Source organism: Brassica napus, chromosome C1 (assembly GCF_020379485.1).
Source record: "Brassica napus cultivar Da-Ae chromosome C1, Da-Ae, whole genome shotgun sequence".
Classification (NCBI taxonomy): Eukaryota; Viridiplantae; Streptophyta; class Magnoliopsida; order Brassicales; family Brassicaceae; genus Brassica; species Brassica napus.
In genome coordinates, this window is record NC_063444.1 from 13,781,474 (window position 1) to 13,805,080 (window position 23,607).

A 23,607-nucleotide genomic window follows, 5' to 3' on the forward strand; every position below is an offset into this window, starting at 1 on the left:
AAGTAGTTGAAGCTATGTTTAGGTTAGACTAAAGATTCGTGACAGAAAAAAAAAAGTTAGACCAACGAGAAATTTTGTATTGCTTTATATAATAGAGCAAACCCAGTACAAAATATACCATTTTCGATCGTGGTTTTGGTCCAGTAAGGGGATCAGCTTTCATATTAAAGCCCAAGTATTTAGAAACCCAATTTTCTTGTAAAAGAAAAGTTGTTCGGACAAAAAAGGCCAAAGTGAAAAGGGTATTTACGTAAAATAATAATAAAAGGGCAGCTTCTAAACCCACTAAAACCCTAGAATCGCACTTGTATAAAATAAAGTCACAAGCGCAGCTTCATCCCCATCGACATAACCTCTCTTCGAAAGCTTCTCTCCAGCAGTCTCTAAACCCTAATTCAAAGATGAGACCTCCTCTAACTGGTGGTAAGAACCCTAGCCGCCGCTCTTTTCTTCGTCTCCATCGTTTAGGCTTTTAGTTCTAAGAACGGCTAGCTCTGTTTTCGTTTTAAGTTGAATCTCTTTGTATATAGCTGAACTGATTATAAAGGTTGTTCCTTTTAGTTTAAATATGTATTGGGTATTTGCTATTTTCATCGGATCTATGGTTTCAGGAGTGTACTGAGTCGTTTTTTTTTTTTTGTGTTCAGGACGTGGTGGTGGTGGCTTTAGCGGCGGACGTGGTGGCGGTGGGTTCAGTGGTGGACGTTCTGGAGGAAGAGGAAGGGCAGGAGGAAGAGGTTTCGGTGACCGTGGCGGTGGCGGTGGTCGCAGCGGTAGAGGCATGAGAGGTAGAGGAGAGCGTGGTCGCAACGGTAGAGGAGCACCAGGACGTGGTGGAATGAAGGGAGGTAGCAAGGTGATTGTGGAGCCACACAGACACCCAGGAGTGTTCATTGCAAAGGGTAAGGAGGATGCTCTTGTCACTAAGAACTTGGTTCCTGGTGAGGCTGTTTACAACGAGAAGAGAATCTCTGTTCAGGTATATATTTTGGTGATTTATTTTGAGTTTTGTTTGTTTCAGTGTTGTTAATTGGTTTGTGATTGTAATTATACAGAATGAAGATGGGACCAAGACTGAGTACAGGGTGTGGAATCCTTTCCGTTCAAAGTTGGCTGCTGCTATTCTCGGTGGTGTTGATAACATTTATATCGTAAGTCACATCTTGTTTTGGAACTGTTGTTAGACTTGTTCATATATTTATTGTTTGTATTTGTTTCAATGCAGAAACCTGGTGCTAAAGTTCTATACCTTGGTGCTGCTTCTGGAACAACAGTCTCTCACGTGTCTGACATTGTTGGACCTGTAAGCACAACTTATCCTTTATGTTTGTAGTTATTTACATGTTTTTTATGTTGTTACTCATAATCTTGGGTTTATGGTTTTGTAGGAGGGATGTGTTTACGCTGTTGAGTTCTCTCACCGAAGTGGTAGAGATTTGGTGAACATGGCGAAGAAGAGAACTAATATCATTCCAATCATTGAGGATGCTAGACACCCTGCTAAATACAGAATGCTTGTCGGCATGGTTGATGTTGTCTTCGCTGATGTTGCTCAGCCTGATCAGGTTTGCTTCCTTTATTATATCTTACTCAGTGTACACGTCTTTTAAATTGCCATAAAAACTTTTGCCGCTTTGAATTTAAAACGATGTTCTGATGATGGCAAATGATGATGTTTACTTGGATTCCCCTTCAGAACATTTTGTATGTTGCAAATTCCAAGTTTCTGATGCTTAAGAACATCTTCCTTTCTTCGATATTGTTTTTTTATTGGTTTCTTTTCGGATTATAGCTTCATTTTTTATCAACCACAGTAAAATCTTTTATTACTGTTTTTTTTCCTGCGTATAACAGATCAATCGATTTGGGTTTTCCATAAGATAAATTTTGATTTGGTCCTTTACAGATTTAGCATTATAACTTTTATTGCAGTTTTCTTTTTTGCTGATGACCGAACAATCTGTTTTGGTTTTCCATCTGCTTAAGAATTTAATTTGGTCATTAAAAATTTGGTTTAATAATTTAATTGGCACAATAAGTTTGTAATGCCATTGATCCTTCTTTGTCCCCAAGTTTGCTAATGCCATCCATATTTCAGGTATAATATCATGATCTATATGTTTTTAATTGTTCTTTATGAAATGTTGTTTGTCCTTAAAACCCTTAGGCTAGGATCGTGGCTTTGAACTCAAGCTTCTTCCTCAAAACAGGAGGTCACTTTATTATCTCAATCAAGGTTAGTTAGCAGCATTTCAGTATTCAATCTTGTTCTGTTAATGTTCGTTCTTCTATTCTCTTACTCAAAGAAATCTTTCTCTCTTGTTTGCAACAGGCAAACTGTATTGACTCAACGGTTCCGGCAGAAGCAGTGTTTCAGAGTGAAGTGAAGAAGCTGCAACAGGAGCAGTTCAAGCCAGCAGAGCAAGTGACGCTTGAGCCATTTGAGCGTGATCATGCCTGTGTCGTCGGTACATACCGTGCGCCTAAGAAGACCAAGGTTGCTGCTTAGAAATTCCTTCCTTGTGTAGGGATTTGGTTCTTCGTATTTTTCTTTAGGTTTTTTTACCCAGTATTGCGTTTGTAATCGTTTTGAACCTGAATAGGCTTTTCTATGTGTTTTTATTTGAGACTTAAAACTCACCTATTTAACCATGTTTTGCTTTTTGATAAGTTTATATAGTATTTCGTTAAGACATATTTTGATAAGTTTATAGTATTTCGTTAAGACATATTTTGATAATTTCCCAATAATTGGAGAAACCCAAAAAGCCTAATACATAACACTATGTGCACAAAGAATAAGATTAAAAAGACAAGTAGCAACGTACAAACATGTATATACTTGTAATCATAATCGACGATGTTACTGTCTGCAAATATCAGGTTTTGACCACATATTTGCAACATTACTAATCCAACTGAATTCCTCTATACTTGTTGGAAACCATGTCGTGAAAACCACAAGAGCATTTGGTTTAAACTCATAATTTATTCAACCAGCTTTTTGGTTCTTTTTTGTTGACCATAGTTTCAAATGCTAAACATTGCATTCATCCTCGTGTAGTCGTGTTGATGAATGACAATGGTCAGATACAAAGGAATTGGTCAAAACAAATTAACGTAAATCAAGCTGTCTAATTGTTATAAAATGAAGAGTCATTGGAGAAGAAAGTAATTGAAGAATGGACACGCTTACATAGTTACATTCCATAACAACACTCAATGCAAAATTAATATTTAACAAAAATGTCAGAAGTGGGATTTGAACCCACGCCCTCTTTCGAAGACCAGAACTTGAGTCTGGCGCCTTAGACCACTCGGCCATCCTGACTTGTTGTATTATATTCTTCAATAAATTATCTATACGTATATGATGTTCTTTTTCAGTTACTATCCACACCACAATTACTAATAACATGGAAATTATAAAAGATTTCTTTTGTAACATTAATTTGGAAGTACATGGTCGCTTGATTCGTGTGAAAATTAAATAAGTAGTCTTGATAAATTTTGAAGTCACGAGCAAAATGTGCATGTGACATTTTGGTAACGTTACAATTGCACTTTTTATTCTTCTTTTGGAAGAAAATAACAAAAGCACAGTTGTTACTTTGGCTGATTGAATGATTTTCCAACAGCCTACTGGCTAGTACAAATACAAACACCAATGGAAAAAAACAAACAAACAAAAAGCCTAAACAAAAGAGAAACCCAATAATCACGCAAGTACTTCCTTTGATTTTGTTTCAGTACTCCCTCCCCATTTCTTCATACGTTCACTCGTCTCCGCCACCTGTTCATCACAGTTTTTCATTACATATTTTATGGTGCATTTCCTCGATCTCAGTGTTATATTTGTGTCTTAGTGTAGGTTCGTACCTCTTTATTCCAGTTTGTCTTGTACAGAACAAACATCAGTAACAACGTTTGAAGCGCTATTCCTGATATCATTCCAGCCCAAAGTCCCTGAAAACATTGTTAACACTTTATAAAGCTACTTTAAATATTACACTACTTTCAGAAGATTTAAGCTGTTACTATTTTATTCACTCACCATCACTCCCAAGTTTGCTTTGTAACCAAGAAAATACCCAAAGGGAAGGCCAAAAATGTAGTAACTACCCAAGTTGATATAAGCCACTAAGCCTTGCCAACCACCTCCAATAGCCACACCTAAACAAGATATGAATAAAACCAGATGACCGGTTATGATGTGGTGAAACCTTTGGTTTGGTTTTGATGGAAGAGAAGATATTTTTGTTTACCGGAAATAACAGGCTGCACGCTGTTGAGAACCATGGTTATACCAAGAAGATAAGCTAGCTTAGACACTGCACGTTGAAGTACTTCGCTGCTTGTGAAAATGATAGCAAAATGGTCTTTGGCTAAGATGATAGCCACCATAAAGACAAGACCGATGAGGAGAGACTGGAACACCGTGACATAGACAGAGTATTTCGCTGCTCGTGGACGGCCTAAGCCAAGCTCGTTGGAGACACGGACACTAACAAAGTACAAAAACGTATGGAAGGTTAGCACTCAGCTGAACAGAGCATAATTTCAAAATTTTGGGATATAAACATTTATTAAAGAACTTTTATAAAAAAAAAAAATTGTACCTTATAGCTGCGTTTATTCCGATGAACAACATTGCCTCCACACCATTGAGATTCATGCTGAAACGTACCCAAAAAAGCCAAAACCGTGAGAAATGTTGAACATTAGGGATACAACAAGCATTACAAGACCAGAAACTCACCATATAGAAAGTGAACCAACAGCGATAACAGGGTCATCAAGATGACCAGTAAGGACGATGATACTCATCATATACCAGATTTCAAGACAAAGCATAACAGCAGATGCAATGGAGAGTCTAACAAAGGCCCATATCTCCTTAAAAGCCAACCATGATAAACCAGTCCACCCTTCGTTACACCAACCAATCACATAAACGATCTGAGAGATTGTAATTTCCCACTGGGTGATATTAAACGCCAAAGCAGCACCGTTTGTTCCCCAGCCGAACACGATGATAAACAGCCACAGCATACCAACGTGTAGGAGAAGAGCAACGAACCCAATCCAAGCAATGACAGTTACTTTGCTCTGCGCTTGAAGGAACTTGGAGGTTGGGAAGTTCAAAGCCAGCGAGAAGAGCTGAGGGATGGTGAGGAGAGTGAATTGTCCAGCTGGAACGGCTATCTCCTCTGCTTGGCCGAGAAGTCTCAGAACTGGAGTGGCAAAGATGTAAATAGGAAGGAGGAGGAGGCAGGAAACGAACAAGATGATCCAGGATCTCTGCATGTAAATTCCTAACATGTGGACTTGACCAGCTCCAAATGCTTGACCACACAGTGTTTCAAGTGCACTTCCCATGCCAAGCTGCACATTTTCCAACCCGACAATTAGTTAAACTCAAAACAGTTCTGTTCATCAACTCAGCATAATCTTAGTGACACATGCAATTCAGACATAGATTCGGTTTCACAGCAACTTTCTCGACTCTATATAGTGAATAATGTTCTGAAATGCTGTCTAGGCGCTTTAGTTGACCCATGTAACTATATAGTTTTATAGTTTAGACGCAAAATAGCGTTTAGTTGATCTCTATACGGATTCTAGACGAATCTAAGTATTAATATTCAAAAAACTAAAATGTTAATATTATTATATATTATTATTTATATTAGTTTTACTTATTTTATGTATTAATATGATTACAACTATTAGCTTACTATCTTTATTCTTTTTATATAGTTAAACCTTTTATAATTTGAAACTATTTATATATGTCAAAATATATTAGTATACATAAAAATTATATTTGAAGTATATATATCTAGTTTTTTTTTAATTAATGTATATCCATTTAGGTATGTGCGTATGAAGTATATCCGATTGGTTCTTTTTTTAATTTTTTTTTTTAATCAGAGAAAACAAAAAAAACGAAGCAATTTTTTTTTAAGAAACCCAAAAAACAGTTTAGGTATAAATATAATCATGGCCTTAGCTCGTTTTAGAAGGAAGTGTTATGTACAAAGAGAAAAGCATGGAGCTAGAAGGAGACTTGAGTACCAGAAAGCCGAAGGAGAAGGTGCCGATGACGGAGAGAGAGATAGAGACGGCGGAGAGCTCGACCTCACCGATGTGGCCGACGAAGATGTTGGTGACTGAGCTGACGCCGTACTGGCAAATGACGTTGAAGCCAATGGGAGCAGCGATCAACCACAGTTTCGCCGACTCAGTACACAAAACTCGCTTCACATCGCTCCAGGTTCTCGCCGGAGCGTAATCCTCCACCTTGCCACCGTGGGAAAGTAACGGCGTCGTAGGATCCATCGCCTACACAAGTCTCAAAACCTGACTCACTTCTCTCTGTTTGTGAGTCAACGTTGGTTGCCTAAATATGGGGTTGGTTTGTATATATAACAAAGCCGTTGAATCACGCGCTTCTCTCTCTTCCCCTTTACTACTCAAAATATCCCGGTTTAGTCCGGTCTGAAGTTTTTTTTATTGGTTCATTATATTATATCTGCAAATCCTTAATAGATAAACTGCTCAGAGTTCACTATGCATGAATGAGATCAAACCTATGAACTCATTTTTATGGACATATCACATTCTTTTCTTTGGAAATGTAAAATGATAGCTAATGTATTAATTTGATGCATTGGTTTGGTTTATTTTGTTTGTAGTAATTTAGTTATCATATGAGGGAAAGGTAGATAGGTTAGGTGAGGCTAACCGGTGGTGCATGAGACACCACGTTGACATATCAAAAACTTAACATAAAAATAGAGCTCTCTTTAATGCTTTTTTCTCTTCTTTTGTCGGTTAACTGACACAAGCATTATTACTAGGGGAATTTTTTGTTGGTAAATACCGTAAATTATCACACGAAAATTGTTAAATAAGTAGCCAATAAAAATAAATGTGTGTAAGTTGGGAAAATTGCTTAATCCACCCAAGCTGGAATCAAAGTTGAAATTAGGTACCAAAAGTGGAAAGCTGTCGTTTCTAAAAATAGGTGGTGCCTTTCTCATGAGCTTACAAAGCTTTCTAGAAGCCATAAAGTGAGTTACGTAACGTAAGGTAAAATGAAGCAATCAATAATATAGGAAGAAAGAAGAGTCGGAGAAGTATAGTCTCGTTTGAGAGAGAGAGAGAGAGAGAGGAGAGAGAGAAAGTAGATCTCAGTGTTGGGTTCGGCGTACGGCCGGCGCGTGAGCGTGCGTGCCGTCACCGGAGCCCTTTGTCCTTCAGCATAATTTGTCCGGCCTTTGTCTCCTCCCTGTCGCCTCCGGCGTCCATCTTGTCAAAGCTCTGGCCAACCACCACCCGTGGTGTCTCTTTTCTTGGAGTGAAGACGCGGTTGTTTGGAGGTTATGGCGTGGTGAAGACGCTCGTAGTGTGGGTTTTGATTCCGGGAGATGGAGGCTTCCACAGCTCCGTCGCCGCCGGCTTTTGTTTCCGGGAGGTGGTAGTTTTTTCAGCTTCGCCGTCGTCGGCTCTAGTCTCCGGGGGGTGAAGGCTACAACAGCTTTGCGCGCCGGCTTTAGGTATTTCGTTGCGGTTCTTAGAGTTTGAGTTTCGATTATGGATCGAGTGGGTCTTGTTTGTCTCTCTTGTGTTGGAGCTTTGACCTTGTCGGATGAGATCTCGAAGAGCGATGAAACTCTCCGACGGGTAGACAGAGTTGGAAGAACAGAGATGGTTTCGGCGGAGGCTCTGCGGGTTCTAAGCTCTGACGAAATGAAGTTGCGGTGATGTGGTTCCGGCGGTGAGTCGAGGCGGGGACGGTCAAGTCGAGGCGGATGCGACGCGTGTCGTTCTGATGGCATAGATGCTCCCACGTGTCCAGCAGCCAGCTTATTTGACGTGTGACTCGGCCGACGTCGCACAGACTTTTAATGTTTGGGCCGACGGCCCAGTTAATGAGTCCGTTTGTTGCCTTTTGGCTTTTAGGCCTATGGCCTTTTGATTATGTAGTTGGGCCTTGGGCTGTGTACTCTAGGCTTGACCCGTTTTATCAATTAAAAAAAACCTATTGACGAAAAAAAAAAGTGGGAGAAGTAATCTTTTTTTTCGTTCTGCGTTTACATAAATCCCGTTTGTCCCAAGCTTTCATTTTCCTTCTTCTTCGTCATTGTATTTATTTCCATGTTTCATAATAAATTTTTTTTTTTTTGATAAAATGTTTCATAATAAATTTCAAAATCTTAACTATGATTTCAAATCTTTGTCATCGAAACAAGAGAATGACATATTGACATTAGACATTGACTTTGCTTTACCTTTAAAACTATCTCCATTAGTTGTCTCTATTTTTTACTCCAAATATAGAATACTCTAAAAGTAGAGGAAGGTTTTGCTCCGATGATTATCACTATTTTTTATTTTATAATAGAATATTCTTATTATATTCTTTCTCCACTTATTTATTAATTTATTATTTTACTCATAACTTTTGAAATATTGAAATTTTACCCTTATACTTGATACTGCAACAATAATACAATACCATTACAATATTATTAAAACTAAATGGTTACTTTAAAACGAAAATCTTATTACAACACTTAAATAAAAAACAATACATTCATTTTTAGCCATCAAATTTAGTCGATATTTATCATATATATCTAAAATTTTATAAAATAACTTAAATGAAAGTATTAATAATTAAAATAAAATATTTTTAAACTCTAAAATTTACATTTTAAAGTTTCATATTACTTAAAAAATATTACAAAATAATAACAAATGTTATTAACAAAAGATATTTCAACTAAATCATAAAATAATATATTTAAAATAGAACACAAAAAATCATAGTTTTAGATATACATGTTTTTAAATCGGTTCTTATCGGGTCGGGTCTATTCGAGTCAATTATTTTCGGGTCCGGGTATACTCGGATCGGTTCCTTTCGGTTCCGGTTCTTTCGGGTAAAAGAAATTTAGACCCAAAAGGTACTTGTAAATTTTCGGCTCAGTTCCAGGTTGGGTATTTTTTGGTCGGTTCCGGTTCGGATTTTCGGATCCAGGTTAAAATGCCCATGCCTACTTCAAATGATGATATCGTAAGTATTAATATATATTTTCTTAATTATTCAGTGTCTTTAAATATATATTTATTTATGTTATAAATTTATATGCAGATCAATCAAGCTAAAGAAATGTTAAGTGGAAGATCCGTTGGAAATTTGATCATGTATGGAATTTTGTCAATTTTTTTGAAAAGTTTAAAGATGGTTCTAATCTTGCTAAAAAAGATGCAACTCTATGCAGTTTTGGATATACATCTTCAGAGTCTGATAATCCTACTCCTGACCATGTTACACAAGCATCTCCTGGTTTGTTTTCATTTTCTATAAATTTAGAAGAATATATTAGTGGTGGATCTCCATCTCAATGACCAATTAGAGTAAAAAAATCAAAACTGAAAAGAAAGAATGATGATCAAACATCTGTTGTTATCAAGACTTTAGAAGAAGGAAACCAATAACTCTTGGAACAATTAAAGAAGACAAATACACAAAGACAACACCACTTGGAGATGCAAAGTAAAAATTATGCATTGAAGGAGCTCAAAGAAGAAAATAAAATGTTACTTCAAAACTTAAATTCAATAGAAAATCCAAATATTTGAGCTTATGTTCAAGGAGAACAAACAAGAATCTTGAGGAAAAAGATGAATCAACAACCTCCTTCTTCATCAACTTTATTTGGAAATTTTTTTAATGATATTGGTGGTTCTGGAAATGATCTACTAGAATATTAAATCATGATAATGTGTTATGATAAGTTTGAATCTTTTATATTTTTATTATGGATTATTTATTTTTAGTTTATTACTTATTATGTTGTTGTGTTTTCTAATTAAATATAAGTTATTAGTTCATTAAATTTTCAGCTAATTTAATAATTAATTTTATGAATTTAATGATATTTAAAAGTATGAAGTTATAATATATGATTTATTAAGGTAGAAAATGAAAACGTGTAAAAGTGAATGATCATTTTGTAAAAATACAGTAATACTGTTCATCCCTCTATATTTGGTGTAACATTTGGTACATTGAAGTGATTTTTTACTCTATATTGGTGTCTAGAGGGAAAAGTAGAGTACCTTTGGAGAAGCATACCCAGTTCACCAAAGGGCAAAGGCCCAGCCCAAATTTGTGTAAAATCTTCAAAAAATGAAGGCCGAACATTTGCAAATGAGCCCAGTTCACTTATTTGGTTTAGAGCATAACATGCCCCTTAAACACGGTCTATGATGTTTTTGTAGGTTCCTCAAATGTATGTATAAATGTTTATGTACACACACCAATATCATTTCAATTTTCAAACAAGGGCATGGTTGTAGTCATGGTAATGAAACGTCTTGTAGATGAAGTGCGATAGCCACTTCGAAGCCGCAAAACTCAACACAGCCGCCACAACCACCACGCTTCTAGCCACATTAGACATGGCAATCTGCTTCGTCACGGCCATAACTCCGATCAAAGCAACCGATACGATTTGCAAGATCACCTCAAACGCGTTGAGGTATTTGTGAGCTTTCTTGCAGCTGCTGCAGTTCTCCACATGCGACCAATACCTTAAGAAACACAAAACTCTCTTCATTAAGGTACGTTTTCGTTTACAAAGGATAAAGATAAGAAGATGTAAGTAAAGTAAACCTGTCGAAGAGCTGTTCTCGAGGAGGCGTTGGAGGAAGAAGAGATGGATCAAACTTTCCTCTCCAGTCGACTTGAGCTCCACTGTACTTGTTGAACCATCTCCTGAATGTAACCACAAGTGCGTCTGATTTTGTTGGGATGAAGCAAGCTTTTTGCCAGTTTTCAGGGCCTCTCTCCAGTATCTTCCTCTCCTCGACATGAAGGAGGTGCAAGTCTGAGTCTAGAATCTTGTTTTGCCCTATGTGGAACACCCATCTAGGAACAATCTTATCAATAGCTACCCCGAAGTTTCTCGGGAACGTCCAAATCAACCTACTGCGACCGGGGCTGACTGGGATGCATATAAAGATCAATGACAATTTGCGATTTTTCAATGGCCCCTGGATGCAGAACAAATACGGTCAGGGAGATAAAAAGAGAAGTGAATCTAAAACAAGACAATCCATAATACATGTTAGTTTATGCATTGACCTTTTCAGATGTGATAGAATCCTTGTCCTCCTCTCTTAATGGCTCCGTGGAAGCTCGGTACACACATGGTGCGATAAAATTAGCATAACCCCATTCTTGCCTTGCAAAGAAGCCTTCGTTGTCTAGTCTTTTCACGGTGATCTCGAGTGGTTTTCCCCCTTCTCTGTCAACTTTCTCTGTAAAGAAAGGCAGAAAGTTGGTGGTACATTGAGCTAAAAGGGTAATGCAGAAAATTTTACATTTTCAATACATCACTTAATGATGATAAATTTTAAACTTGCAGGAAAGATAAATTTGTAAGTGAAATTTTATTGGTTAAAAAAATTGTTGGAAATAATGAATTACAGAAAATTCTAAAACTTGCATATTTTCGAAACAGAGGGAGTATAAGATAAAACAGTTTTGAAATGCAGATTTTATCAAAATTACCTTTTGGTTTACCAACCCGCATTAGTCCATAATGTGCATAGGGAACATGAGCCGGGTCCATGAGGTTCTCCACCAACACATCGTACCTGAAAGGTTTCAGATTTACGAAAGAGCCAATCAAAGAAGGGAGAGAGAGAGTTTGGATATAACAAACCCGTAGGGAATATCTCGATTTGCCACGAGCTTAGTGAACGATGGGTCTTCCAACTCTGGAATGTAAGGAGGCTTGTTGGTCTCAAGAACATTCTTGTATTTGGGATCACTGTTGGGCCAAAACCAAAGGATCTCATGCTGCACTGTACTTGGGTAAACAGCTACACATGCTTGCTTGAACGTGTGCACCTAATAAGTTCGCACAACATAATCAACATAATCAAGACTCTGACTTTTATGTTTCTTCAGACAACAAAAAAAAAAAGAAAAAAGACTTTTGAATTTATGTTCCAATCTCACCGGAGGACCATCAGGAGGAGCTTGAGGAATGAGCTTACAATCACCCTTACCGTTGAAGCACCAACCATGATACACACACTGCAACCTCCCCCACTGATCAATCCTCCCGTCAGACAAGGGAGCAAGGCGATGAGGACACGTGTCGTCCATCACTTTCCACTGGCTCTCGTTCCTGTCCCACCAGACCACAACATCAATCCCCATGACTCTCTTCCCGTGCGGAGCCTTCTTGTCGAGGTCGCAGATGGGCATCACCGGGTACCAGTTGGCGTACCAGTCGAACTTCTTCGACGACGAGTCCGATCCGGGTTCGGGTTCCGGCGGGGAGTTCGTCGGGGCGACGGTGGGTGATGACGACACCGCGGTTGTGAAAAGGTTGGATTTTGACGGCGGTGGGGGGGATTTGAAGGCGATGGAGTTTGGAGAGATGGGTTTGGGATTGGGGAGAGAGCATCTGAATCGAGGTTTTGGTTTGAGGATTCGCGGAGATGGAAGAGTGCATGTTGCAAGAGCAGCTTCCATGGTTGGAAGAAGAAAGAGTATTTGGTGGTGGTGTGTGTGTGTGTGTGGTTGTGACAACGGGAAGAGGGAAACTAGAGGAGTTTTATTTTATTTATTTGTGTTGATAATTTTAATCTAACAGTTCAGATTTATCGTTGACTATGTCCTCCTTTAATCACGGTTGAGATGTCACGTGACATGAGAACTGGTGTGGTGGTGGGTTGAGTGAAAGTAAACCATGTCTGGTATGTTGATTATTCTCAGATTGTCTAAACGTATTCTTTGTCTTAATGCCAAGAAAAAAAAAAAGAATTGTACACAAGAGAATAAAATAAAATAAAAAGTATTTGTCTTAATGATTTTGATATTTTTGAGGTTATACACTCGAATTTTAAGCATCATCTCCTATTTCGAAAAAAGTAACAAGAGCATGAAAATGAAGCGGTTAACTGGAAGAGAGAGAGCGTCGGTTGAGTGTTGAAAACGATGTCGCTTGCTCGAACCACAAGTAAAGAAGAGAGCATAGCGAGGGCATGATAGTCATTTCTTAGGATCCCCATCACCTCGCATGATCAGTTTTCTTCATCTCTCACGTCTGGAATTGAATAGACAATTATTATTATATAAATAAAACTCAGTTTCCCTCTTGAGATCAAAATCTAAGAAAGAAGAAAGAGTTGTTTTGTACATTCATTTACGAATAGTAGAACTGGTGCAAAGACGTTGCATTTCCATAGATTCGAAGTTTGTCTGGTAGGGAGGGAGGGAGTGGATCATGGCGGAGGTCGTTGTGCACATATACGATGTGACCAACACTGGATCAGACAAAACCAACAACACCATCCTTCAGATCAACAGGATCTTCAAAGACGGCATCGGTCTAGGCGGCATTTTCCACAGCGCCATTCAGGTATATTATTGAGAAAGTGTCTCTTCTTGGTTATATATGTTTACATTTATTTGGATTTTTTTTGTATGTATGTATGGAGAACCATGCAATTTAGACGCCTTCATGTGCAAACCATGCCTGATCTTGATTTTATGATCTGTGAGGCTCTGTTTCATGTTTCATGGTCTCTGTCAGATTTCGAACTAGGGTTCCATTTTATGAAACCAAACTACCAGGTTCCATTGTCATCTCTTATGAATTTTTCTGAAGGTATATGGAAACGATGAGTGGTCTTATGGGTATTGTGAACAAGGCACTGGTGTCTTCAGATGTCCTAGCAGCAAGAATCCTATGTACACTTATCGTGAGAAAATTGTTCTTGGGAGGACAGATTGTACAATCTTTATGGTTAATCAGATATTCCGTGAGCTCACCAGGGAATGGCCAGGACATACTTATGATCTCTTGTCCAGAAACTGCAACCACTTCTGTGATGTGCTCTGTGACAGGCTTGGCGTGCCAAAGCTCCCAGGTAAAGATGTGTATTGAGAACAATGTTTGTGTATGTGTGTTGGTCTTGAAAGCTTATGTGATTGTTCGGGTTCTTGTCTCTACCTTAACAGGTTGGGTGAATCGTTTTGCGCAAGCTGGCGACACAGCTTTGGAAGTAGCAGAAACCACAGCAATGCGGGTGGGTCTCTCTCTCTCTCTCTTTTTCTCTCGTTTGGTTTCTATGGAACCTAAATGGAATCATTATTAGTGTTTTTTTTTTTCAATCTTGTAAATTGGTATTTTGCAGTTAAAGCAAGCCAAAACTGAGCTTCTATCAGCTAGTAAAGTAGCATATCGCTTCCTTTCAAATGTTACCTCAAGCGTAACCAACAGCACCAATGGCTCACCACAACAGCCTGGAACCGTCAATAATTCAGACAATGGGAACTTGAGAATGCAAGGCACCTGGCTCAAAGGAATGTTAAACACTTCGAAACCGTCCACAAGCACAGAGATAGAGAACACAGATGAAGATGCAAATCATGACTCTGAGGTTCTACAGTTTCAGCATCAACCGTAATCCACCGTAATGCATTCATTTGGTTAATTGCATTGCATATCCACCCGGACCAAAAGCTACTCAACTGTATCCATTACTTTGTATCACACCATTGGAACCCATCTCTCTTTTTTTCTCAACACGTTAATGACAAGTAACCAAGCAAGTCTCAGCATCATATCTTTCAAAGTTTTCATTAAGAAAATAGCTTCAATACACATACGAAGATGAGTTTTCAACATGTATAACAAACACAACTCGCAATGCGTCCATAATATTGCAGGGGAAGGAAAGAAAACAAAGTATAAATCTAGCGTTTAGTGAAGAAAAAAACAACACAGCAATCTCACACCAAAATAAAACAACATTTATTCCCAACTTATATAATAACAATGCTGACTTTAGCAATCAAATCTGGAAATCATGGCGATTTGTCATCCCCTGAACATCCCCTTAAGCACAAAGGCATTCCTGTCAGTGTTTTCAGATATCCTTAGTGATGAGACAGCCTGAGCAGCGATCAGATCAGCTGATACTCCCATGTTGCTATCCCAAGACTCCCTCATGAAGGGTGACCAGTTACTCTCTCCTAGTCCGTAACCGTTGGACACAAACCCAATCCCTTGAACCGCATAGCTAGCGCAGCTCTGGCGAGGAACGTAGTTTTCACCTCTAAACAGATCCATCTTGAAACAACCCTTTTCTTGGCCAAGCATGACTCGAGATGAGTCATCAGAATCTTCGCCCAGTAGGACGTGCAGAGCAACAGCTTCTGCTATTGCAGCACCTTCTTCATCTAACCTCTGCTGCTCTTCAAGTTTCCTCTGCTTCTTCTTTTCCAGCTCAGCCCTGATGGCTGCAGAATTAGCCAGAGCTTTCTCGAGACGTCTCTTCTTCTTCTCAGCTTGTTTGACACGATCGAACTCATCTTTACCATTATGTTTCTTGCTCTTCCCTTTCCTAGCTAATGGCTGAACTTGCTTGCACACCGCGTGATCCATACTAGCTTACTATATATAACTCTTTTAACTAAAAATAACTGAACTAAAACTCGCTGCTGTGGTGGAAGGAAGTCGAGAACTACTACTACACCCACTCAGGTATATAGGAATACCTCATGGTGCGGACAATACAATCCCAAAAAGAAACAACTGGAGACAACTGAAGAGAGACGTTGTAAGAAGACATAACATTTGGAATCACTCGTCCTCCTTTCCCATACCCCTTAGACTCTCCCATTTTCTGCATTTGACAATTACTTTTTTATTAGATATAAAAGCTGCAAAAAAGGAGAAACACACAAACCAGTAACCTTAATCTTTAAAACAACAACAACATATCTTCAGGCTACAAAACATGCCACCAAATCTTAACCAACCAAGCAGACCAGATGACATGATTTTAAGCAACAACACAATTGTTCAAAGACACCAAGTCCTAAACAAGTAAAAAAAAATTAAATCTTACTAACGATTTAAACAGATTTAACAGAGTCAGTCAATAACAGCTCAAAGAAGCCTTAAAAAAGCTGAAACTTGATAATATTGATGATTACTGAAACCCTAATTGCTCAAACAATGAAACATGTAATAAAAAAAGTCACAAAGGGCATCCATAGAAAGAGTCAAACCCACGGCAAACTTTACGAACCTTTCTTAATCCTCACGAAGCGTAAACTACACTAATGGATCAAATTACAAAAAAAAAAAGCAACCGATAGAACCCAGATCTGCCTCAAAAAAAAAACTCAAGTCGCATCAAAATTTAACCTTAATTCAGCAGGATCACAGCATACAACAATCGGATTCAATCGACTAATTACTTTTAAGCCCATAAATTAAGATAAACTCACGAAGCTAATCGAAATTCAGAGAAAAATCTAGGGGGAAGTGGAGAAATGAAATCCGATCCAAACCTCTACAATATGGCATAGAAGCAGCTTTGCCTCAAAGACCTCTCCCCAAATCGAATTATACAGAGATCGAGAGAGAGAGATAGACTCAAACACGGAAGTAAAGTTGGTGTGTATGGATGCAGAAGAAAGACGAGAGGAAAGGAAGAGAGGAGATGTTTAGTCGTATTATATAAAAAGAGACGAAGAAGAAGATGAGAGAGGATATAGGACAAAGAACAAAACGTAGCAGTCTCTATTTGACCCAATTAAAATGCGCCACGCGTCGAACGATGCTCTTGACTTTTATTACAATGTAAGTTTTCAATTGGGACTTTGAGACTTGGCCGGTGCGGGTGGGTCCCGGAAGTCGTGACGTAGCTATTAACAGCCGTTAGATTCGATGTAGGTTCGACGGCTTAGATTATTACGGTTACAAAGAGAACCCGGTTAAGCATAAACCACGTCGGTTGCTGGAGCAGAAAGTAAAGAAGCAAATAAGCGGGAAAATCGAGGGTAAAAGAGTCATTTCGTAAGACCCCACCACCACCACCACCACCGCCGCACTCTCATCTACGTTCTGAAAATCGAGAAACCGTGAGAAGAAGATAAAACGAAAACTAATTTTGCTTTTATACATTAATTTCGGAGAGAGAGAGAGAGATCTAGTAGCAGTTGGATTCGTTGAAAGGAAAGTGGATTTGGTATCTCCACCGAAAAGCTACAGAGAGAATCTTCTTCTTCGAGCTCGTAATCATGACGGAGGTTGTTCTACACATATACGACGTGACAAACAGTGGATCGGAGAAGACGAACAACACCATCCTCCAGATCAACAGGTTCTTCAAAGACGGTATTGGCCTAGGCGGCATCTTCCACAGCGCCATTCAGGTTTAACTCCAAACGAAGCTTTCTTGCTACTTTCTTTTTTTTTGTTTTGATGTGTGAGCTTATTATTATTATAGGTTATGATGTTCTTGCATGTCTCTATAAGATCTGAAGCTTAAGTTTCCATTTTTCTTCTCCCTCCACTCAGAGGATCTAGTATGTTTTTACTAGTAAAGTTATAAACTTTCTATCTGGAGGAGACTTGTCAAACTTCAATGATGCCTCAATGACTTTTACTTGAATTCATCTTTGACCACTTTCCCATTACAAGTAATTGCCAATTATGTGCTGAAAAGTCTGCTAATGCTTTTGTGACTTTAAGTCTATACATGTATATAACTTTGTTACTGTTATTTTCTTGTGCCTAACTATAGATTCGCAAGGAAGCATATGATTTGACTGGCATCTCTTGTGAATATTGTGCAGGTGTATGGGGATGAGGAATGGTCTTATGGGTTTTGTGAACAAGGCACTGGTGTCTTCAGCTGTCCTAGCAGCAAGAACCCTATGTATACTTATCGTGAGAAAATCGTCCTTGGGAAGACAGACTGCACCATTTTCATGGTGAATCAGATATTGCGTGAGCTCAGCAGGGAATGGCCTGGACATTCGTATGATCTCTTGTCTAAAAATTGCAATCACTTCTGTGATGTACTATGTGATGTACTTGGCGTGCCAAAGCTCCCAGGTAAAGTAAAGCCCTTTATTTGGGAATGTATATATTGAGAACCAGTGTGTGTGTGTGTTTTGGTCACGAAGAGGCTTATGAGACTGTTTGGCTTCTGTCTCTTTAACAGGTTGGGTGAATCGATTTGCTCATGCTGGTGACACGGCCTTGGAAGTTGCAGGAAACACAGCGATGAGGGTTGGTTCTCTTTCGTTTTGCTTCTCTGGAACCTAAGTGTAACAATATGGTTATTTAATCTTGTGAATTTGGTTTTTGCAGATAAAGCAAGCCAAAACTGAAATAGTATCAGCTAGTAAAGTGGCTTATCGCTTCCTTTCCAATGTTACATCAAACGTAACCAACGGCTCCTCCAATGGCTTACAACAACGACCTGGAACCCTCACCAATTCAGAAAATGGTAACTCGAGATTGCAAGGTAGTTGGTTCAAAGGGTTACTTAACACTTCAAAACCCTCCACAAGTACAGAGATAGATAACAAAGATGATGATGAAAATCAGCAGAGAAAACAAAGCCGTGACTCTGCACCCCTCAACCATAGCGCGTTTGGTTAACTACTGGTCGAAAAGTGTACCAACATTGTACTCTCATCTGTATCCATTACTTTTGTACCATCACTGGATCTGTTATTTCTTTCAGCAAAAAGTGTGATTTTGATAAGAAAATACTACTGAGCTAGTTGTTAATGGCAAGTCTCAACATATTCATACTGCTTTGAAAATGTGACAGAACTAGTTACAAATGAGGTATGACATTGGGTATTGATGTATACAACTCAGAACGCACTTTGCAGTGCTACAAGAAAAGAAAGCAGAATAAATAACATGCGAATTAAGTAATAATAGCAGCTGAATTTGGCATCATGATGCCAAATTATCATCCCTGAAACATCCTATTGAAGACAAAAGCGTTCCTATCATTGTTCTCAGATATGTGCAGAGACGAGACAGCCTGAGCAGCAATCAAATCTGCAGATATTCCCACGTTGTTGCTCTCCCAAGCACCCCTCATGGATGGATTGTATGGCACAGACCAGTTACTATCTCCACGTCCATAAACGTTCGTCTGAAACCCAATCCCTCCTTGAACCGCATAGCTTGCGCAACTCTGGCGAGGAACATAGTTTGTTCTTTCACCTCTAAACAGATCAATCTTGTTACAGTTTACCTCTCCAAGCATTAAAGCATCGTCAGAATCTTCGCCCAGTAGGACGTGCAGAGCAGCAGCCTCTGCTATTGCAGCACCTTCTTCATCTAACCTCTGTTGCTCTTCAAGTTTCTTCTGCTTCTTCTTTTCCAGCTCAGCCCGGATGGCTGCAGAAGTAGCAAGAGCTTTCTCAAGACGTCTCTTCTTCTTCTCAGCTTGTTTGACACGATCGAATTCATCTTTACCATTATGTTTCTTCTTCCCTTTCCTAGCTAGTGGTTGAACTTGCTTGCACACAACATGATCCATACTTGCTTGCTCTATATATGACTCTTAACTAAAAATAACTGTAGTAGAAGGATGTCAAGAACTACTACTACACCCACTCGGGTATATAGGAATACCTCATGGTGCGAACAATACAATCCCAAAAGGAAACAACTGGAGACAACTGAAGAGAGACGTTGTAAGAATTTGCAGACTTAGCGTTTGGAATCACTCGTCCTCCTTTCCCATATCCCTTAGACTCTCCCATTTTCTGCATTTGACAATTACTTCTTTATTAGTTTTAGGAGAAAGCTGTATAATAATTTGTATAATAACATGATCAATAGTTGTTGTAAAGAATCTAAGAGGACATAATTTCAAAAAAAAAAAAAAAAAAAATCTAAGAGGACAAGGTAGGAGATACATGATATATATAAATTTTACAAAAAAAGAAAAAGTCAGCAAGAACACAAAGATAGAAAGAGATCCTGATTTGTCACCAAACCTTCAACAACTCATATAAACATCTGAAGAGACAAAAGATAAATTAAAACCTCAAACTTCACATAATAACCATTCTTGCATTTAGACTAGTAATAATAGATTAAACTAGTACAAAGCGATCAGATCTGCATCTTGTTGGATCAATCAAAATTCAATCCGCATAATTAAGTTTCCGCACGATATACAACGCCTTTTTTTTTATACAAAGCCTTTTAGGAAGATATAAAACGGAACAAGAAGATGAAAGAAGTCTACGATCCAAACCTCTACAAGTTGGCATAGAAGCGGCAACGATCAACGTAATCTTCTCAGAACGATCGGATAATACTCAGAGACAGAGACAGATACTGATTGTTTTCTGGATCCAGAAGGAAAAGTAAGAGACAGAGTTTAGACAAGAGACGACAAAGAACAGATGATCAAACAGACAGGAAACGTAGTCCGTCTCGCAATTATCCAATAATATTAGGCCACGTGGAGAATGATGTCTACACGCCACTTTGGATCTTCTAATATCAGTTTCCAATTTGGACTTGGCTTGTTAGCGACATCGTGTGTCGATAATAGAGATGCTAACAGCCGTTAGATTTCGATGTGGGGTTTCGTTCCAACGGCTGAGATTTCAGTTCCAGCTTTTAAACTAATTATTATTATTCTTTTTTCCGGCTTAAACTAATTATTTTATGCAGTTTGTTAACTGAATAATTGTCACCCTTCCGATCAATTATCCTTGGTTAATATGCAAGGAAAAGGAAAGAAGCACAAATATTATAACGTGAGCCTTTTGGGCCTTGAGTCATGGATCTAGCCCAAGAGCTATCTCTTGTCAATAGGCAATTTAAAGCTTGTGAATTATTTTGGTTCATTGATGTTGAATTCGAAAGGGATTTGATTGAATCCTCTCCTATAAGCTTTCCGAGATCAAAAGATCATTAGCCTAATTTATCAAAATTCATCTTGAAAGTATCCCTGAATTGCATAAGCTTTTCCAAGAAAACAAGATTTCACATGCCTTTCCTCTGCAAACAAGGTTGAAAAATCGACAGCAAGAAATGTGACAAATCACAAAGTTTATATGGTCTTTGTCGTGCTTATACTGCAAGATGTGATCTTCGTTGTTTTCGTCCATAACACCATATGTACATACTGATTCCCGATTTAAAACTTAAAACAAAAAAAAAGTTCAGTGGATTCAAACTCAAGTGTCGCTAAGACACGTAGCAAACTGGGACACCTTATTTCACTTGTTGTCGATTGGATAATGGACACTGCAAAACGCGTGAGTTTTTTTATACACTATTATTTTCGTATTGGATTGTCACTTAATCGTCATTTTTGTTACGTTTTATAAAATAATCGTCATTTTGGTCAGTGGAATGGCCACAGGGCACATAGCAATCGTCCACGAATGAATCTTAAGGATTTACAACAGAAAAGTTTCTAAGGTCATGTTCCGAAACATTATTTTAGTGTGATTTTGACACAAAAACTCTCTCCAACTTAAAGCCAAGTCCAACGGAACTGCATAACGCCAAAATAGTGATGTATTTGATGATTTCTCTCTCCAATCACACGACAAAAACAACGCTATTTTTGTGTGATTCATTTCCTTGCTACAGTGTTACACCATATTTGGAGTAACACTGTAGCAACGGCAAAACTTTTTTTTTTTGCAAAACTGTTTATTTCAATATTGTTTGATCAAAAAAAATATTGTTTAATTATATTTTACTATATTTCTATTACAGTATTATTTTATAATTAGATCTGATATTTTAATTAAAATAAAAATTTTACATATTTTTTTTATCTTTAACATTGATTCAATATAAAATATTAATTTATATGAAAACAAATTTAAAAACTAGATTAAAAATACATAACAAAGTTTAATTCAAACACAAGAAATTTAAATTTCAAAATTAAAACTAAAAAAGAAAAATTGCATACAACAAAAGAACTTTTAAAACATAAGCATAGATAAGTATCTAATAATTAGGGAAATTATTATTCATCCCATTAAAATAATTAGAATACAGAGTAGAAACTTCTAAATCATTTGGTGATATTTGATTTTCACCGGTAACTTGTTCTCCTTGAACTTGAGATGCTTGATATTGAGATCCATTATTTTGGTATTGAGAGCCTTCTCTATGTTCTTCAGGTTGGTTTGTTTGTGTTATTTTCTTCAAAAAAAATTTTCTCTCGTTTTCAATATACATACGATAAGCTGGATCAGTTATAGAGCTTAAATCTGCGAATAATATTTTATTCTCTTCTTTCATTTTTGCTACCTCGACCTTTTGTCTCTGAATTTCATTTCTTTCGGATGTGCCTTTAGTAATAGCTTTAATAAGCTTATCATTTTGCTCCATCATTTGTTTAAATTGCTCCTCAAATTGTAGTTTTTCTTAGCTTTTTCATACCCATTGGTCTTGGAGATAAATTAGAAGTGGTTTCTTCGGAATTCATATTTAAATCAAATGAATTCATACCAGGAGATGGAGATGACTCAAGATCAATTGAAAATGATGGAGATGATGTAACATTACGACCTTCTTCTTGGAATGTTCTTGATGCATTGGTGTTGTTATTTGCAAATTTTTCTATGCCTTTGAGATGACAGGTGATGATGATGCTCAATTTCAAGATTTTTTAGCTCGTCATAAGAAAATCAGAGATCGGGAAGCTCATTTCGAACTTCGAGATGCATTGATCGAACATTTGTGGTTTGAATATTCGAAATCTTAAATTTAGTATAATGTAATTTGGTTTTTGTTATGTGTTTTTAATTGTTTAATGTAAGAGTTTGTTTTCATAATAATATTTTAATATAATTTTGTCATATAATATATTCATATTTGAATTAGAAATATGTTTTACAAAGTGAATTAAAAACATTATTTTTAATTACAATTTTAATATTAGTTAATATATGTTAGTCATAAAATAATAAATATTTTACTAAAATATTAAAAACAAAGAATCTTTTTAATAATTTAATAATGGTGAATATTCTTTTTAGTGTAAGATTTGGTGTTGTGGTTGGAGAGCCAAAAATATTTAGTGCTAAAACTATACTAAAATAGTGTAACTTTGACACTAAAATAGTGTTATGGGTTGAAGATGCCGTAACACTAAAAATCATACCATTTTAGTGTAACACTATAATTTTACATCAAATTTGGTGTAACACTATTCACCACACTAAAATACTATTTATCCTATTAAAACACTATTTATTAATAAAATAAACAATTAAATAAATGACAAATAAAAACATATAATATTATAAAATAGTTTTTAATGTGAAGCTGGTGTTATAATTGGAGAATAACTTTTTTTAGTGCTGAAATTACACTAAAATAGTGAATAGTGTCATGGTCGGAGATACTCTAATACAGTGTGTTAGTAACTTAGTATTTGGATTTTGATTATTCGTTAGTGCGTTATTGGTTACATATGTATCGTCGACCTAATTATATGCTTCCACCCAACCCCATCCTCTCCAACTCACCATTAAACAATCAAATTATTTGCCCCTTATCTCTTGTGACTTGATTGGACAGTGTCGTAGGAGTGTAAATAATAACTTCCACTTAGAATCGGTGCGAGTATAATGAGGAAATGTTGTGATGTATCCACTCGTCACTGAGTTAGTTACAAAATTATAATGGGACAGCCGACAGGCTAGCTAGGCACGTAACACGTATCCATAACTTTACCTTTAAAAGCCATATC

The 23,607-nt window shown here is 37.4% G+C and overlaps 7 protein-coding genes, 2 non-coding genes and 1 pseudogene across 9 annotated transcripts; 4 read left to right on the forward strand and 6 right to left on the reverse strand.

Annotated features, from left to right (window-relative positions):
• Positions 1–214: 214 nt before the first annotated feature.
• Positions 215–2,695, forward strand: LOC106347100 (rRNA 2'-O-methyltransferase fibrillarin 2). The gene is made up of 7 exons (XM_013786591.3): positions 215–423; positions 648–979; positions 1,056–1,151; positions 1,226–1,303; positions 1,389–1,565; positions 2,168–2,236; positions 2,333–2,695. Exons 1-7 carry the CDS (start codon positions 402–404, stop codon positions 2,507–2,509), a joined length of 951 nt encoding a protein of 316 aa, XP_013642045.1. The 5' UTR covers positions 215–401; the 3' UTR covers positions 2,510–2,695.
• On the forward strand, positions 1,661–1,734 carry LOC125581179. Its single transcript, XR_007318887.1, has one exon. It is a non-coding gene; the product is annotated as a small nucleolar RNA snoR60 (small nucleolar RNA).
• Positions 2,696–3,247: 552 nt separating the features above from the next.
• TRNAL-CAA lies at positions 3,248–3,331 on the reverse strand. Its single transcript has one exon. It is a non-coding gene; the product is annotated as a tRNA-Leu (tRNA).
• Positions 3,332–3,486: 155 nt separating this feature from the next.
• On the reverse strand, positions 3,487–6,642 carry LOC106347102 (protein DETOXIFICATION 35). Its single transcript, XM_013786593.3, has 7 exons — positions 6,079–6,642; positions 4,760–5,385; positions 4,620–4,676; positions 4,266–4,504; positions 4,055–4,173; positions 3,880–3,966; positions 3,487–3,793 (listed from the first exon to the last, which is right to left on the reverse strand). The coding sequence occupies exons 1-7, from the start codon at positions 6,340–6,342 to the stop codon at positions 3,719–3,721; spliced, it is 1,467 nt and encodes a 488-aa protein (XP_013642047.1). The 5' UTR covers positions 6,343–6,642; the 3' UTR covers positions 3,487–3,718.
• A 3,576-nt stretch (positions 6,643–10,218) lies between these two features.
• Positions 10,219–12,674, reverse strand: LOC106347103 (protochlorophyllide-dependent translocon component 52, chloroplastic-like). Its single transcript, XM_013786594.3, has 6 exons — positions 12,044–12,674; positions 11,745–11,932; positions 11,591–11,676; positions 11,162–11,337; positions 10,691–11,070; positions 10,219–10,608 (listed from the first exon to the last, which is right to left on the reverse strand). Exons 1-6 carry the CDS (start codon positions 12,563–12,565, stop codon positions 10,353–10,355), a joined length of 1,608 nt encoding a protein of 535 aa, XP_013642048.2. The 5' UTR covers positions 12,566–12,674; the 3' UTR covers positions 10,219–10,352.
• A 460-nt stretch (positions 12,675–13,134) lies between these two features.
• LOC106347105 (deSI-like protein At4g17486) lies at positions 13,135–14,662 on the forward strand. The gene is made up of 4 exons (XM_013786596.3): positions 13,135–13,454; positions 13,704–13,965; positions 14,057–14,124; positions 14,233–14,662. Exons 1-4 carry the CDS (start codon positions 13,320–13,322, stop codon positions 14,503–14,505), a joined length of 738 nt encoding a protein of 245 aa, XP_013642050.1. The 5' UTR covers positions 13,135–13,319; the 3' UTR covers positions 14,506–14,662.
• Positions 14,663–16,655, reverse strand: LOC106347112. The gene is made up of 2 exons (XM_048744208.1): positions 16,400–16,655; positions 14,663–15,726 (listed from the first exon to the last, which is right to left on the reverse strand). Exon 2 carries the CDS (start codon positions 15,483–15,485, stop codon positions 14,919–14,921), a length of 567 nt encoding a protein of 188 aa, XP_048600165.1. The 5' UTR covers positions 15,486–15,726; positions 16,400–16,655; the 3' UTR covers positions 14,663–14,918.
• A 190-nt stretch (positions 16,656–16,845) lies between these two features.
• Positions 16,846–18,661, forward strand: LOC106347104 (deSI-like protein At4g17486). The gene is made up of 4 exons (XM_013786595.3): positions 16,846–17,266; positions 17,690–17,951; positions 18,061–18,128; positions 18,210–18,661. Exons 1-4 carry the CDS (start codon positions 17,132–17,134, stop codon positions 18,501–18,503), a joined length of 759 nt encoding a protein of 252 aa, XP_013642049.1. The 5' UTR covers positions 16,846–17,131; the 3' UTR covers positions 18,504–18,661.
• On the reverse strand, positions 18,632–19,464 carry LOC106347110. The gene has a single exon (XM_048744207.1). The coding sequence runs from the start codon at positions 19,402–19,404 to the stop codon at positions 18,826–18,828; it is 579 nt and encodes a 192-aa protein (XP_048600164.1). The 5' UTR covers positions 19,405–19,464; the 3' UTR covers positions 18,632–18,825.
• On the reverse strand, positions 19,365–22,590 carry LOC106349993 (annotated as a pseudogene).
• Between the last annotated feature and the right edge of the window lie 1,017 nt (positions 22,591–23,607).